The 18,337-nt window shown below is 38.5% G+C and overlaps 1 protein-coding gene across 1 annotated transcript in view; it reads right to left on the bottom strand.

Moving 5' to 3' along the window:
• Positions 1-1,264: 1,264 nt before the first annotated feature.
• The window catches only part of LOC306883476 (BTB/POZ domain-containing protein KCTD8-like), a gene marked incomplete at its 5' end in the record, with an annotated part of 34,359 nt that continues 17,286 nt past the window's right edge, over positions 1,265-18,337 (bottom strand). Inside the window, one exon of the mRNA XM_079438761.1 lies at positions 1,265-3,969. Within this exon, the coding sequence (XP_079294887.1) occupies positions 3,443-3,969 (527 nt within the window). The 3' untranslated portion in view covers positions 1,265-3,442. The remainder of the gene's footprint in view (positions 3,970-18,337) is intronic.

Raw genomic sequence — 18,337 nt, 5'->3', positions numbered from 1 at the left:
GGGCTACGCCACATACTTTTGTGCGGTTTTATAGCCTGGACGTGTCTGAGCCATCCTTAGCACACGCATTGCTGGGAGCCGACAGGTCGGTGCCCATTTAATTGTTTTGTTGGATGGCAGTGATAGGTGCAATCCGGGAGTGGTCTATATCTCCCATAGTGAAACATAGCGAAGTTAGAAAAAGAAACGATGGGTTACTTAACGTAATTCCGGGTTCTTTGATAACAGAGTGAGGTGTTTCACCAGCCCTTCCCTCCTTGCACGGGAACTGGAAGAAATCTCTCTATAATGGCTTTGGCAGGGGTCTGTCAAAGGCTGTCTGTCAAAGACTGTCACGCCCAAAGTGAGTCCCATAGTGAAACACCTCACTCTGTTATCAAAGAACCCGGGTTTACGTTAAGTAACCCATTGTTTTGGCAGCTGGTTTCTAGCTGGTCCGAAGTGCTGGTTGCTTTGATGCAGCCTCCTAACAATTCATTGTGTTAACAATATTTCCTATAAGCACTGATACATATAGAATTTAATTTTTAAGTTTGAGAAAACATCTCAAACTATTTCATTACACTTTGGGTGACAAAGCCGACAGTTACTGTATAGTTGTGACAGAAAATATAAGCAAGCATAAATATTTTAAATGATTAAAAAAACAAAAACAAAAAAAACAATCAGAACCTACAAAACTCACCAGAGAATGTTTGGCCTTGTTGAAGGTTAAATATGCAAAAAAGGACCTTTAGGAACCTGGCTGCCCTTTATATTGTCTGATATTATAGATGTTTTTAATAATTTCTGACTGTGTTGAAATGTGAGGACACAGCTTAAAACTTACAAAAGAGATGTATTTTAACAACAACTTACCATCACAGTGTTGCCAAGAAAATGTAGTCAAAATAAGTGACTTTCCTCACCTAAATAAGCAAAATTTTTGTGTTATGTTAATTTGTGGACTGCAAAAAGTGAAAAGAAAAAACAAACAAACAAACAAACAAACAAAACACACACACACACACACACACACACACATAGCTAAACTATAACTTCCTGCAAATAATTTTTTTTTTTAAATACTTTTTTAAATAAAAAGAAATGTTACATATACAAAAATTAGACAACTGGCTATCTAAATTGATACATAAAATAAATTGATACATAAATAAATAAAAGTGCAAGAAGGTTAATATTTTAGTAAATTACCAAAAGATTTAAAAAAATCTAAAAATATCACTCTAAATGAAATAAGGAAATTGCACATTAAATTGCCCATCATAACATGACACCTTTATTACAGGACACTGAGGCAAATCAACAGATATAACAACGAATGTCTTCACAAATTTTGTTTCCGCAATAGACTAACACTAAGTCCTGATTTAAACCCATTAAACATTGTAATTCTAGTATAAGAGTCAACTGTGCCTTGTGCTTTTCAAACCTGTGTCCTGGATTGAGACCATATCATGTCTCAAACCAGCATTAACAGAATGTTGTGCTTTAAATGTGCAAAGAACACCGTACACATCAATTAGAAGGCAATCATCTAATATCTCTCAAATACAAGTCTTTATGGAGATGGAAATGCACAGTGAATGCTCACTGACATTTGATAAGCAGCCTACGGCAGATGGAAAGATCATTCCCCGAGTCTAGAATGACGCTCTGCCATAATATCTTGGAACCATTTTCAGCACGTAGATGAGGCTACTGGCTCAACGCCATGGCTATTTTCATTTAAAAATAAATATCGCAAGGCTCAAACTTAGATTAATCTGTGTTAAGAAGATCAATACTTTAAGATGATTTCACATTAAGGTTTTGCACTGAGAAAAACTGTAAAGGAACCAGTGTGGGCATGCATCATTGGAGGTCAACTCCTGGCCTTCTCCATCATCAGCTCTGGACCAACAATTGTTTTTTTATGAATAGCAATTTGTAGCAATCCTTCTTTTTTTGTGATTCAAAATCAAAATTTCCTTCTCAAATGACTCTACAGAAAAGTACATAAAGAAAAGTGTGTGCACAAATATTGACAGAAGCACACACAAACAAACAATTAGAAAATGAATGGCACAAAACACATAGCAAAAGCTGCCCAGACAATGGACAATTTCCAGGCATCAGTCAGAGAAACCTCAGACAGAGAAGAACCTGCGCAGAGATGTTCATAGTAGTCCATCATATAAATGCAACAATTGGGTCAATTAAAGGGATGGAATGAGAAGATAATTTATCCATTATATTTCGGTGCTCATTATACATAGCTAATATAAAATTCCAACAACCTCATATTCCAATTAAGATTTTAGATCATGTGTAATTCATTCATCACCTTCTAATTCTAGTTTGATGATTCTCAGCAAATATACAGCTATATTTGTATATATTTATATTGTATAGAATTATATATATTAGGGTTGTCAATTTAATATCCATATAGTGTAATTCATTCCAAAAATGAATACATTTAATCACCACACCTAACCAAGAGCAAGAAGCACAGAACGACTAAAGAGTCGCTCACAAAGCACATGTTTTTTTTGTGTTCAAGACGTTCATGAAAGTTTCTTAAGACACATAAAACAGTTTTGAATGTGACATGCTGAAACAAACAGATATGACATAAGAAATAATGCAACATCCAAAGACACCCATCTGGAACTTGTGTACATAAACTAAAAATTAAGAAATGGTACATATGTCCGCTTAGGACAGACTGATTGAATACATACTGATTGACTGATTGAAAGACCTGACTGAAAAATGGGGGATTTCTTTAACAAATGCTGATATATATGTGATTAATTGCTATTTCATGAAGTAATCAGCATATGGTAATTTGATTACCATTTTAAATAGTTTGGTAGCCCTAATATATGTATACAAAAGACAGACCATTTCATCTACAACCAAATTAATTTTTGAAACAAAGGTAGGTAGAGACAACCGCATTTACATTAAATCTGCGTCATTTGTATAGAATCAAACTGAACAACTAGTTAAAGCACAGTGACATCTCTCTTTTGGACACAACACAAATTTACTTCCTCTCCCACTTCGGCTACATCACCAAAGATAGCCAACACTGTCTGTTAGTTCAGTAGTTTATACTATGAGCCCTGTTTGCAAACCTTCTGGACAATGGAAAGGTTTATTTAGATGACTAGATGGAATGGCTTTTCATCGAAATGTGCTCCATCACTTTTTGGTAGGTTTTTAAAGTCTAGTTCAAAGATATGAATGATGCTGTCAATCTGAACAAAAATGGAGCAAAATGGAACATGTTTCATTTGCTCAAGTTCCTTCTTTCTCTTTTCTGATACTCAGTTGTTTGGTTTCTCAATGTGAATCAAGGCCTTTGAGGACTTTAAAGTCTGTTGGGCAATCTATTGAGCAAGATTGTGAATCGGTTGGATAGTTTAAACCAGTCGCCTATCCTGAGTTTCCTTTAAAGGCCGTATTTTTGAAGTAGTTCTGACTGCCACTGCCGTTTGCGCTCTGGGAACGCCGGAGGGATCTTGATCTTTCGGAAATCTCGGATACACTGTTTCATTTCCTCCTCTGTGCTGGGCCTCTCCAGAGTCTTCCTCCGGGTCAGACCGCTTCCCACACCTTCCCGCGGACCAACCCCGCTGGTGAGGGACTGGAACAGCTCGCTGTTCCTCCTCTTATCCGGTAGCTCCATCCACTGCACCGAGGAACCTTTCTTGGGCGGTCGGCCCAGAGTAAGAGTGCTCGGAGGTCGAGATACAGAGTGCAGGGCACCGCACGGGGCCAGTGAGCCCCCCACAACCTCACCGCGTGACACCAGGATGGGACCCCCGTCCTGGGGGGACGTGGCCTCTGAGTGGGTCTCGGAGCTGGATGTGGAGAGCTCGTTCAATGAGGCTCCGCTCTCGCTGGCCTTATCAAGCAGTTTCTCGGACTTGGGATCCTCACGCTCCAGTTTAGGGGATGCTGACTTGCAGGCTGGTCCTGGTGGATAGATAAAGAAAAATTAGCTGATAATACAATAGAAACCCCTGGAGGCCAATGCCAAAGTCCCACAGACTGAATTGATGAAATGCTTAGCTCCTTTGTGTTAGCGTTTGCAATAAATCACCAAATATCCATTGCTTCTTCTCTTTTCATTAGCTTTGTTTTGCATACACTGCAAAAATATCCAAACATCCATGCATTCCCTCCTAACCAGAGATTTAAGGAGTCTGTGAAAGGATGCCATGCATGTATTCTGAGATAGAGGGGTTCTCAGTTATGTAATTCAGCCTCAACCAAAACACCAAAGCACTTGGGTCCGGCTCAAAACATTGAAATGGCTTTTATTTTCTCTGTTTATTTTCTCAAAAGAGAAAATGTAGTTAATTTTGAAATAAAAATCAAGCTTTACAAACGACCAACACAACTAACTTGACTAACTACATCTAATCTCTTGTCTGTTATCTCTTTATTAGCTCATAATGATGAAATAATACATTTTTGCAGAGAATCAAGAGCCAGCTGTAACTGCATGCTTCAGCAAGTCTCTTAATGTAATGCAGAGGAGCTGCTAATTGGTGATTAAATGTGGATATGCAGACGTAGCTGAAAACAAAGACTCCATCATTCGCTGTTCAGGACACCGATCATTGAAGGACCTCTGGGAACAGGACACCTGACCACTGGCTGGACTCAGATCCCTGATTAACAGACCTTTGGGACACTGACCACGGCGGCGTAAAACCAACTGCACGTCATGGTAAAACTGAAATGTATACACTATGTATTTCACACTGACAAAACTAAAAATAGTTCAATTAGCATCTTACAGGAATGATCTGGGTTATATAAATTAAGCTCAACCAACAGCATTTGAGGCATAAAGTTAATTACCATCAAAAAATTATTTTAACTAATCCCTTCTTTCCTTAAAAAATGCAAAAATCTTGGTTACAGTGAGAAACTTATAATTGAAGAAAATTAATCAATGTTGAAATGTTTAATGTTGAAATACTCAATATTTCAATATTATAGCCAAAATACATTAACAATGTGTTATTAACCTTTTCTGTGTAAAATTACATCAAATTTAAAAACTTTGCTGTTATGCTAAAGTAACGCCTAAAACCTAAAAAATTATGATTTAGACAGATTTACAACTCAAATAATATTTAAAAGTGTGTAAATTTGCAACAGAATAGGGAACAGAAATGTAATGAGATGTTGTGAATATTTATACTTCTCTAAATCAACATACAAATTGATTGCTTATAGTTGTCTCTGAATATTCAGGTGAAGTGGGAAAATTAACATTGTAAAATCAAATGTTTTTAAAGGTGCACTTGTTGCTAGATCTTACACGTGAACTGAGAAAGAGAGAAAAAAAAGAAAAAGAAAAACTACCCAAAATGAGTGACCCAGGTCATCAAAAGAATGAGAGAATAGAAATGAGGGATGTCATGTATATAAGCAATTTTATGAAAATATTCTTTAAAAAATTAGGTTCTTTAATAATCATTTTCTCAAAACTCTTTATTTTCTTTATATATATATATACTGTATGTATGTGTGTATACACCAAATGTTTCTTAGTGTACTTTACTACAGTAAAGTTAGTAGAAAAAGTATAAAACTAATGACAAAATCCTTCAGAGGGACCCAAACCTAAAGACCAGTATATCATATAAACTTGAAGACAGTCTCTTTGTCTTGGGTTTATAACCACCCAAAACTACTAAGCAACCACATTTTCTTCAGAAACAATGAAATGATAGGTTAAAAACATGTTATAAACCTGAGCTTGTTGAGCAAACCCACTGACTGTGCTGAAAAAACCCAGTTTACACCATAACTGACCGTCAGAGGACCACATGCAACCTTCATGCTGTAAATTGCATAGCTGCGTATCTGAAGCAGCTGCGTATCCATTTGCTGAGGTCAAGGGGCCTCAGATGCAGCTGTAGAGAGCGCAGCGTGACCTTATTAAACCCAACAGATGTTCCCTCTACACCCCCCTGCCATTCCAAATTAGCATGAGCGCTGTCTACAGGCCTGGAACGTTCTAGAACGTCCTCTGTTTTTGGCCATTTTAGGTTGAATGGTCCGTTGTGAAGTCATTCTGTGTGACTGGGTGTTTTAAAATGAATATCCTGCCATTGAATAACATATGGTGAGCTGATCATTAAGGCACATGTGGTGAGATGGAGGTATTTTAACAGTCTGTTCATTTTACTTTCTCCTGTTGCTTCGTAATCTCTACAGCAGCAATAAACATCAGGGCCTGCAGCAAATGAGCTAGTCGGGCTAATGAATGGCTTAAAATCACACACACAGACTTCCCATCTCACTTGAAAAACAATTACACATGTAGATCCACAGATTAGCTCTTACTGGTGTGCCTCGCACATGTGCAGCCCGAAGGAAAACAGTAATAGCTTCTCTCCTTTGAGTAAATACAGTCTATATCAAACTGTCATTGGGTTAATGAAATGCATAAGAACACATAAATAAGCAGATATAATAACTGCACTGGCTCTACAGGCTGAAAAACGTGCATCGTAAAACATCTCCAAACCAGGCCATGAGCTGTGACATATGGAGGTCAGACTGATAAATCATGATAGAGGGGTTAAATACTAAAACTGCTGTCCCATTACATACAAGTGTGTCATTCGAGGATGCAGCATCTTGGTCTGAGATCAATAAGTTCATATAAAACTTTATTTAAATTTTTTAGTATAAACATGTTTTAAGACACTACTCTTCTTAGGTAACACTTTCAAAAAGCCTAAAAGCCCATATATATATATATATATATATATATATTACAGTATGTTTTAACACCAGTTAACACTGTAATTAACAAACCTACAGTACAATGAATAATAATCTTTTTACCTGAAAAATAATGGTGGAATAGCCTTTTGTAGCCAAGATTTTAAAGGGTGCAACATTACTGTCGGATCCAATATAGTCGGCACAGCAATATAGTCGTCTTTTGGTTTGAATCTTTCTGAAAATCCTGTGTCAAATTGTGCCTTGTTTGTAAACGAATCTGCAGTAAAATGAAGTACACTGTAAAAAAAATAAGTTTCAAAAAGTTGTTTCAACTTAAAATAATTTGTCACCCCCGCTGACTTAAAATTTTTAGTTTAGTCAACTTGAAATTTTAAGATACTCAGTGTTAATTTAAGGGACAACTGAAATATTTTAGTTGACTAAACTAAAAATTTTAAGTCAGCGGGGGTGACAATTTTTTTAAGATTAAACATTTTTTTTTTTTACAGTGATTACAGCAGTTAGCTACAGCCCCCAAATTCAGCATTCAAGGAGTGCAGATATTTGCCTCAAACACAATTAAATATTTTACTTTTGTTAAACTTGCGTGCTGCTTGATGACACACAATATTTCATAGGCGTCTTATCACTGTAAAAAGTGATAAGTTGACTTAACTTAAAAAAAATTGAGGAAAGCCGTTGCCTTCAAATTATTAAGTAATTAATAATAAAAAAGTATAAGTTAAGTGAATTTTCAAGTGCCACTTAACTTTTTTTTTCAAATTATTATTTACTTAATAATTTTAAGGCAACGGGTTTCCTCCATTTTTTAAAGTTAAGTCGGCAACACTTTTTACAGTGTAAATAAAGGGCCAAGTCCTTATTCACGCGGTCTGAAACTTCATTAGAAATAAAGTTTATCCACTCTTTCCTAACAATGGGATAAGAAGGAAGGAAATGCAAAGACTGTTTTTCCACAACTTGGCACTGTCACTCTTAGAAGAAAAGGTTCAAAAATGAACCTTTTGAGGCTCCTGGAGATTGCAACTGTGGGGGAACCTTAAAGGTACATTTTGAAAAGGTTCTAATTGGAACCTTCACTTAAAGGTGCATTAATGACCCTCATGGGTTCCTTTTTGAACCTTTTTCTAGATAGCAATAACATTATTATAATTATTATTGTTATTATTATTATTATAAATTACTAATCCAATTATAGATGGGGTGGTGATGGCGCAGTGGATAAGACCCATGCCTTTGGTGTGAGAGACCCGGGTTCTAATCCACTGTGAGACACCAATGTGTCCCTGAGCAAGACACTTAACCCCTAGTTGCTCCAGAGGCGTGCGACCTCTGACATATATAGCAATTGTAAGTCGCTTTGGATAAAAGCGTCAGCTAAATTAATAAATGTAAATGTAGACAGAACACTGCGATTGTCCATAAACTGTTTAATACATAAATTTTGGCATTCAAGTGTGCGAAATATGAGCGGGAATCCCACTCTATATAAGGCAGTGCTTGTACGTCATCCATTCAGAATCTTTGACTGAAGCAACTTGCATTCTAAGATCCTGCGCTCGGTGACACGGCAATAAGAGCAATGTCTCGTTCCCTCATTTCGGGGAACCGAGGTTACGTAAGTAACCGAGAGTGTTCCCCTTCAATTCGGTCACTCTACATTGCTATGGGAACATATCAAATCCCGCTGTGTCACAGCGATGGAGCCTGGCTCGACTAAGTATGGAAAGTTTCACATCTGGAGCCGTAATGAGAACGGCAATGATATTGGCGCTCTTAGTAAACACAGCTCAGGTCTACAGGACCTAGTCGAAACCATGTAAAAGGGGGGGGGGGCAACTAGATGATGTCGTTTCACACCAGGGGCGGAGTTAAGTCCGGTGAAACAGAGAATGTGATATAGGTTAGTTGAAATTGTTTAATTTCAAATGAAATCATGTGTTATGATGCATGGCCATAGCGGTGCTCAATAAGCAGAGTATGATGGTGATCAAGTCCTAAAAGACGTGGTGAACTATATCATAACACGTATGCAAACAGTCACACTTCACTTTGATACGCAAGGTGCCCGTGCGCCATGTGTTCTGTGGCACCCGGCTCTTTAGCCAGAGCCGACGCGGTCGCATATGTAGGAGCCCTAGATTGCACACTGTCGAGGCAGCAGCCATCTGGCCGAGCGTCCTCTGAAAGCATTTTAGCGGGGAATAATGACCTAATTTGAAGACTGCGAGGGAGCTGATAAATTTTTATGAGCGCTCCTCCGACAGACACACTCGCATATTGATTGAGCTCAGTTCAGGCTCGGTACCAGCATGCTCTTCTCGCGAAGCGCACTGTAGAGACAGTGCCCTTTACAGACCGCGAGAGTTGTTATTTTCTGGTGCCAAAGAAAGACGGTGGCCAGCAGACTTCTTCAGTGGCTCGTCTTCGGCGCTGGGTGCAGCTTTCCTCCTCCAAGAAATAGCATCAGGAACGCGGCTTCGATTCCGGTGCCGGTGGTCCGCTATTTCTGTCAGGGCGGGGTCTCTGGCCCTTCGAGCCCTGATGACGCTTCGGCCACGGTTGTCTTGACCTCACAGTCGGCATCTGTTCACGCTGAACAGCAGCAGAAGAGGCGTGCGGTTTTCCCGCGCACTGCGCTGAGGAGGAAAGGGAATGCGCAGGAGGTTTCGCGCCGGCGCGCTTTGGCAGGAAGTGGCTAATGGCTTTCGACTACTTCTGCGCTTCAACGAAGCACTCCGTGAACGTCTCCACCGCCGCTCTGAAGAGACCTGAGGGATTCACGGGAGCATCCAGAAGGGCCGTTTTCTCAGAGTCCTTTAACTCGGTCAGAGTAAGCCACAGGTGACAATCTAGCACCACAAGATTCTCCATATTGCGGCCGATCGCTTGAGCTGTCACCTTCGTCACTCTGAGGGCCAGATCCGTGGCGCGTCGGAGCTCTTTAAACACTTAAGGGTCCGGCCCGTCCTCATCTAGAGACTTGTGCAACTTGGCCTGATATACCTGGAGTATCGCCATCACGTGCATTGCTGAAGCTGCTTGGCCCGCCGCGGAGAAAGCCTTGCCGGCGAGGTTTGCAGTGGGGCGGCAAGGTTTAGAGGGGAGAGACGCGTTGTTTCTCACTCTCCAGTTCGCTGCAGCTGAAGGACAAAGATGGGCAGCGACGGCTTCTTCCACGGGGGGTGGGGGGCGGGGGGGGTTTGGCATAACCCACTTGGTCAGCTCCGTCCACAGAAGACAGGAGGGAGGATCCCGGATTATGCACCCGACTGGTGAGCGGCATTCCACAACTTTTTTATCTCGTCGTGCACCTCGGGGAAAAAGGGGCCAGGTCTCCGCGGGGTGTCTTTTCAGCCGCGTTCCGACTGGAGGTACCACTCGTTTTCCCGCTCATATTTCGCACGCTTGAACGCCATTGGCCAGTTTCACTGGTGTGATTCAATAAGGCTTCAGTAGTATTCGAGGAAAATGTATTTCCCATAGCAATGTAGATTGACCGAATTGCAGGGGAACCAGCAGGCTAAAATCTTAAAATATATATTGAAATAAAACATCTGAGAAAAGGTCTTCAGATGTAGTAACCATGGTATCCGTGGAATAATGAACTCTGGACCGGTAAACTGACTTAATATTGTGGCCACATTAACATTGTGTGTGCTGAATTTTTCTACAATTCTGTGGCCCGTCGTCATTTATTCATTGTGAAACACACAATTATGACATTACGTATGTGTTATTTTCATAGCTTTCAGAAAGATCATTGTTTATTTGAAAGGTTTTGTTGTCTTACCTTAGATATTCGTGCTGCTCCACTGAGTGCTGCTGTATGCGTTTGAATGTTTGTAACGTTTTTTCCGCGCGACCTCTGATCTTGCACGCAACAGTTTCAGTGCTTTACTTTGCGTTAAACCAGGCCAAGGCAGAAACCCTTGGCCTGGTTTAAATGTTTTTGTTTTGTTTATTTTAATTCTCAAAATGGAAACAATATAATCATAATAGTAAGAATAATAGTATAATAACAATAACAATAACAATAACAACAACAATAATAATAATAAAACTACTAATAAAGAAAGAAAGAGAAAGAAAGAAAATAATCTTGCTGATGAAACCTTAAACAACACATAGATTTGCTTCACATTTGAAGGAGTGTTACAGAATGACATAATGGTGTTCCTCAATAATATAAACATGTGCCCAACCTGATCATGTCTAAAAGGTGTTTGCCAACCAGATTTTGTCACTTGTTATGTTCTGAGCTGAATTAGTAGGCTATCTGAGATTTGAAGGTTGAATGTGAAATTTTAAAGGACGTACAGTTGTAAAATATGAAGATAGCCTATTGAATATAAAGTTTATTTTTACGGGTAAGAATTTCACTCTCTCAATTTAACAGAGAATAGCTTCTTGTTCATTTATGAACATAAAACTTAACTTTGATTTTTGTTATTTTTCATTTGTGTTCTTAAAAAAGGACAACAACATGGTGCCCTAAAGGTTATTGTGCAATTTAGAGATATGTGAGGTGGTCATGGGGCACAGACAAAACACATTATATCAACTCAAGGTCTAAACATTTTGGTTTAACTGATGGAGGCCACAACTGCATCTGACATCACAATTAGTAACTGAATAAGAGTCAATTCATTTATACTGAGTATGTGAATTAGTAATTTACTAATGTAACAAGCAAATGATGTTCTAACTGTACTCAGTCTAGTCTTTACAGTACATCTTAGAAAAGGTTCATGAAAGAACCTTAACTATGCTAGGTTCTAATATGAACCTTTTACAACAACAAAGGTTCTAAAAATAACCAAATAACCAGTGGATCATTATAGAACCTTTAAGTTCAACTTTGAACCTTTCTGATTGCTAGAAGTTCATATTTGCACTTTAAAGTTCTTTTTTGAACTATACAGTTTCAATCTCTTCTAAGAGTGTACAGCGTCTTGTTGTCTTCTGAGCCATCTTTATCAGTTGGTTTCTGCATAGACCTGTATTTGCCTCTCTCGTTATTTACACTGCACGTGCATCGGTGGGTGGGGCTAAACAGGCAGTGATTTAGAAGCAGGCATTGATCTTCTTCTGCAGAGGTGGTCACTATTACATAATAAAGTGGCACATTCCACAAGCTGTTATTAGACTTACGAGAAAGTTTTGTGTTCTGAAACTTAGGATATTTGTATAGTAATTTTTTATAATATGACCTCTTATATGTTAAAAGATCAAGGGAAATTTGATTACTCAGTTCACGAATCCTTTAAGATTAGTTTCCATAAAGAAATTGCTTTTCAAAAATAAACAAACCCCAAGAAACATGCATTGGAATAAAAAGTGTGACAACTAGCCCTGGTTCCCCTATATATACTATATATAATAGTATTAATCCTAAAAACTAAACAAATATGCCAAATGCTTCTTGTAATAATGTGAAACCACACGCATTAAGGTTGGATAATGACTGCTGAAAATGTTAATTATCCTCCCAGCTGTCAGAATGCTGTTGGCAGAGAGACACAGGTTTATCCCTCATTCTGCCCTCGTGAAATAAAGACCAATTAGCTTTGGCAGAGACACGAGCCACTTTAGAAGGATCCTTTCTTTTGAGAAGGATTCTGACGACTCATTCAGCTCTCATAACGGACAGACATTCCAATATGTTGAGTGAAGTTGCTCTTTTTTTGGGGGAGGTGGAATTACTGGGCTTGAACAGAACAGTCCCACCAGAATCTAGCAATATATATTTCATTATTGCAGCTAAAAACGAAAACTTGCATAATTCATTACTGTAGCAATAAAATGTGTGTGGAAATATATGTGTGTGTATATGTATGTATGTATGTGTGTGTAATTATAATAAAATTACTAATGTGAAAGCATTCCAGGGATGCCACACAAACTTTTAGCAATTGTTGGAAGATTTCAGAGTCGAGGAATGAAACTTTGCCCCTCCCTGTGCTCATCTGTTTAGCATTACTCGGCGGTGCCAGGCCGCCACAACTGAATGCACCCTGACCTTTGCCTGGGGAGAATGGATTATTGGAGAGAGAAAGAGACGAGGGGGAAAAAAACAGACAAGTTGAACACAATGCTGACATATCATCGAGATGCACAGAGCATTTCCGCAGAAGGAATAGAAAAGGATTGAAAAGCAAAAATCTGATAGGGATTTCAATAAGGCCGTAATCCCACAGGGAGAAACACAGGATTACAGGAGTCTAGCCGTCAGCCGGGAAGCCAAACAGCAGGGCATGAGAACTACATGAAGTGACCTTCAGGACTCGCACTGATAGAAATATGTTTAGATGGAGATAATGTAATAGATTGGCGTAGGTTATGATATAATCATGATGACTGTGATAAAACGAGCCAATCAGATTGTGTTCCACTGGAAGCAGGAAACAGACTGTGCTTTATCTAGATGTCACTGCGAAGCTGATAATGCCAGAGGGACTGTAACAAAAATATATGGTAATTAAGATTCCATGCAATAAAATGTCCACTCTCTTCCACTATAATGGCAAGACAAATACGTATTACTATTACTAAATGAAATGCATAAGGTGTGGGATTTAAACAACCTTCTAAATTTACACTCATCCTGCACCATTTGTGCCACATTTGCATTGCCGCTATACTACCCACTTATGACTGTGTCTTAAGAACTAGTTTAACTAACTAGCAGTTAACCAAGTGATAATTAGTCTTACTTTTCGGATTCAAATCAGACAAATCTGTTTTTATGTAAGTGACTAAAAAAATAATTTGGAAGAAAAAATTAGATGATTAACATTTAAGACGACTCTGAATACTCTGAATATTATGTCAGAGAGAAACTTGAATGACTTTCAGAATATTTTTTTTTCAGCTGATAAATGATAAAAACACTGACAGCCAATCAGAATCCATCCATAATAAACAGCACGTTATCGTTTGTTGGTGTGGATACTACTGTGATTATCGTTATAGTTATCTTTATAGTTCTAGTTCTTGTGAACGGGCCCTTAAACTTTACTACAAATAACTTCATAACCTGTACAGAGAAACAGCAGATGTTCTCATTGGGTTCTCTGGGGGCCGAACCGTGTCTTAGAAATAATTAGCATGAAAACATTGTAAACATATTGTGTGTGCTCATGTTTCCACCACAACCACTGTCATAGAAATCTCCCCATACTCTCTCTACTCTAACTCTCATTTTCTCTTGCAAACCTGAAAGGAGAGAAGAGTTTTATTTCTGACGAGATATTTTGGTTGACACAGATGCCCATGATTTACGCTTTTCGGTTTCATCCGCCTCGCTAAGCATGATGGAACAAACTGTAAATAATACAACTACGGTGTCTTGTTTTCACTCATTTTATAACAGGACACTGCAATGAGTTTATTGCCAGAGATGAATATAATATGCTGAAAATTTAGTTCACTCACACACAGACGTGTTCTGATCAAACAGCAGGGAAAAACATTGCTAAATACAAATAATAAAAATCAACTAACCATATGATTGTACATAGAGAAGATGCAAAAATAAATAGGGTCATCCATCCTAAGGAAGGAAAAAATGCTCCCCATATCCTTTTGATGATGTCAAAGGCTACACATCCAATCACACTATATATATCAGCACACTGCTAAATTCACCACAGTAAATTATGTGCTATTTGAATAAAGAAAGAAATTTATAGTATGGCCCGTAGTATAGTATTTTTAGAGAATGTTTGAAACACATTCAGAAGTGAAAGTTTTTCATCTCTAAACAGAAATGAAAGTTGATAAAGACACCTGCCAAATGCATAAAACAATGCATGCAAATATATATCAATTATTAATGAAATATTAGGCTTAGTTCTCACAAATAATCACATATAAATAAACCATCAATATATAACCTAAGCATTTTTCTTATTGTAAGGCTTGCGACCAACCTTTTTAATGCCAGCTTCGAGAAAGATTGAAAACAAGAAAGTTGAAAAACAGGGAACACAACAGGAAACAGAACTCCACCATTATTTGATCCACCCCCATGGCTTCGCACAGAAATGAAGAGGGAATTTACAAGGACTCAAATATAATTGATGGCCATCTGGACAACATTACAGAGTCTGTAGAGCAAATTTACAATCGACAATTAATGAAAGTAAAGATATGAAACAGAAGGACTTTGAAATTGCTGTTGGGGACATCTGTAATAATTGTGCACAATAAGACCAGGAGCATGTATCGAAAAAGGGCAGATGCTCCATGGCCACTTACATGCCTTGCATGTAAAGTCAGGACAATATCTGCATATCTGATTGCCTGTCTGTTAGAGTTTGGCAATAGAGGTATATTTTAAAGTGGTCATATGACGTTGCTAAAAAGAACATTATTTTGTGTATTTGGTGTAATGCAATGTGTTTACGCTATTCAAGGTTCAAAAAACACATTATTTTCCACATACTGTACATTATTGTTGCTCCTCTATGCTCCACCTTTCTGAAACGCGTCGATTTTTACAAAGCTCATCGTTCCGAGAAGCGAGGTGTGCTCTGATTGGCCAGCTATCAAGTGCGTTGTGATTGGCCGAATACCTCAAGCGTGAGACAGAAATGTTACGCCACTTACCATGTTGTGATGCCGTGTCCAGGTGTCCTGACATTTTATCCTACCTGTCAGATTTTCCTACCGGGGCTTATTGCGCATGCACACATCAATATTTCGTCTTTTTTCTCATGCTGAACAACAATATTTAATGCATCTGCATTACTGTAAGGGTGGGTTTAGGGTTTTGGTAGGTGTAGACGTTAATAAAACACAATCTAATAGGTTTCTCTCTGACAATTCGACAACGAAAAATGCTACCTGTTGAATTATGATTTATTAATGTCTACACCTACCACAACCCTAAACCTACCCTTACAGTAATGCAAATACAGTAATTATGTGTTATATTCGTGTTGTGGTAGGTGTAGACATTAATAAATCATAATTCAACAGGTAGCATTTTTCGTTGTCGAATTGTACTACCTACTGTTTTAATGGGAGGTAGGAAAATCTGACAGGGTAGCACAAATCTATTATCACAAAACTATTAGCTAAAACAATAAAACCTGCTATAAACGAGGCATTTGTTGCATTCGGTGAGGATAATTACTGATTATAATGACTCGTACAGTCTTTTTACATGTTGCGCCGCGCCGCGTAAACATAACACCATGTCTGCATTTGTGATTGTAGAAACGCCAAACAAGCACTACTCTACACTGCTCAACACTTGTGTTTGAATAGTCAGTAGCAAATTCTATAGTTGTAATTCCTTAACCTTTCCTCCAATTGACCTATCGGTAAGCTCCGCCCCTTAGTTACTGTTGCTCCCTTGGACAAACAAACAGAGTTTCTCACTGTCTCACAATGACAGCTGTCAGTGTGAAAACCTTGTCCCACAATGTTTTCGCACAATTTTGGACACAGAAGGGCCACCATTCAAGTGGGAATTTAAGGGGTCATATGATGCGATTTCAAGTTTTCCTTTCTCTTTGGAGTGTTGCAAGCTGTTTGTGCATAGATAAGATCGCTGAAGTTTCAAAGACTACAGTCTCAAAACCAAAGAGATATTCTTTATAAAAGTTAAGACTCGACCACGCCCTCCTAAAACGAGTCATTTAAACACGCCCTCACATGTCTACGTCACGGTGTGGGACGATTTGCAAAACACTGCCCAAATTTATACGCAAAGAAAGAAGGCGTAACTTTTATTCTTGCTGTAGCATTGTCGTGGAGACGCTGTGTTCCGTTGTGAAACTAATGTGTTTGGGCTTCCAAAAGAGGACACAACTAGAAATCAGTGGTTAAGCTGTATTTACAACACTGTTCCAGAACAGTTCAACCCAAATATTAGTGTGTGTAGCGCATTTTATGGAGGACTATTTCCTGAACCTGGAAGGTTAGCCTACAATGCTGGCTTGCACAAAGGCTGTTTCTATAAAGTGGGGCAATTCCAACTTTGCAAGAACAGTCTGGTGCTTCTGACTCACAGCCTGTAAGTACGTTTTCTTATTTAAAGAATTTGCCACTGACGATTCAAACGTGAGTTTTGAGCAGTGTAGAGTAGTGCTTGTTGTTTCTCCGATCACAAATGCAGACATGGTAATGTTTAAAAAGACAGTATATTCATTATAATCAGTAATTATATCCCCATTGGATGTAACAAATGCCTAGTTTATAATGGGTTTTATTGTTTTTGTCAGGATACGGCATGGCATCACAATACGGTAAGGGGCGTAACATTTGCGTTTCACGCTTGAGGTATTCGGCCAATCACAACGCACTGGATAGCTGGCCAATCAGAGCACGATTTTGAGATTTTGATTTGTTTTGTTTGGGTTTAGGAAATGTAATAAAATAAATTCTATTGCCCATCCTCTCAGGATACCTGGAATCAGAGTTACAAATACCACAGGCACATAGTTTTTCATTTTTGTAGCATAAACACCATCAAACCGATGCGAGCTTCGGATCTTCCAATGTTTCTCTATGGTGCTGAAACCTACAGATGTCCGAGTTCCGCTCCCCGTGCAACTGATACTCGACTGCCATTGGCTCATCTGCATTCGAGGGGAGGAGCTTACCGACAGGTCAATTGTGATGAGAATACCCTCAAATTAAAGCTCAGTGTGCACTTTAAGCCCATATTCATTATATAGGCTAACTGTAACTTGAATATTTTTTGGTCAACAGCTAAAATAATTTGTGTCCAAATATATATTTTATGAATTTGCACTGAAATAGTTTACAAAATGATTTTTCAGAGATCAGAGGATCTATCATTTTGACCAAAAAGCAATTGTTATCAAATAAATTCAAAATTTTATAATTAATAATTTACAGTATATACATTTGCTACATTATTTAAAACATACAGGGAATCCAATCATTTTGACTTCTCCAATAATTTCAATTATATTATTTCAAGGTTTAAACTAGATTTTAAATTCCAGATTTTCAATGCATTTTCAGATTTTCGGACCCCAGTGCATGTTTCCTGAAACATTTCATATTTTAAAAAGGCCAGCGAACACAGTTTCAAATGGTCTTGAATAGAGCAAGCAGACCACAACCAGGTTAGTTTGATGATAGGGATTAGGAAGTGTTGAGCAATAGCAGAGATTTCTTTCATGTAAATCTGAGTTGAAGTTTCAGGCTGAGAAGTTGACACTAAAGCCAAGTGCCCTCTACAAGACTGAAGCACGTCACTCTCAGACTCACTGTGCCTTGTCTTTGAGCCTCGTCTGAGCACATGCCATGCAACACAACACCACCCTGACTGAAGCTTTTAACCCAGAATTCATTCTCATACAGAAACTCGTGCACGCAGAGACAGGAGAGTTTATTCTTGACATGTCAACAAGTAACAAGGAGGAAGAGCTTGCAGATGTTTTATACAGATTCGCACAGAATGGTAAAAAAGATGAAAACATCACGAAAACATAGATGAGATTGTGCTTGGGGAGATGTGCAGAGCAGTTTGGTGTTTATTATTTATTGTTTTTTGCTCTGTGGCGGGAGGAGCAAACGACAGACA

This window comes from Barbus barbus, assembly GCF_936440315.1.
Source record: "Barbus barbus genome assembly, chromosome: 17".
Lineage (NCBI taxonomy): Eukaryota > Metazoa > Chordata > Actinopteri > Cypriniformes > Cyprinidae > Barbus > Barbus barbus.
The sequence above is the reverse complement of the archived record's forward strand: the minus strand, read 5'-3'. Positions and strand labels throughout refer to the sequence as shown.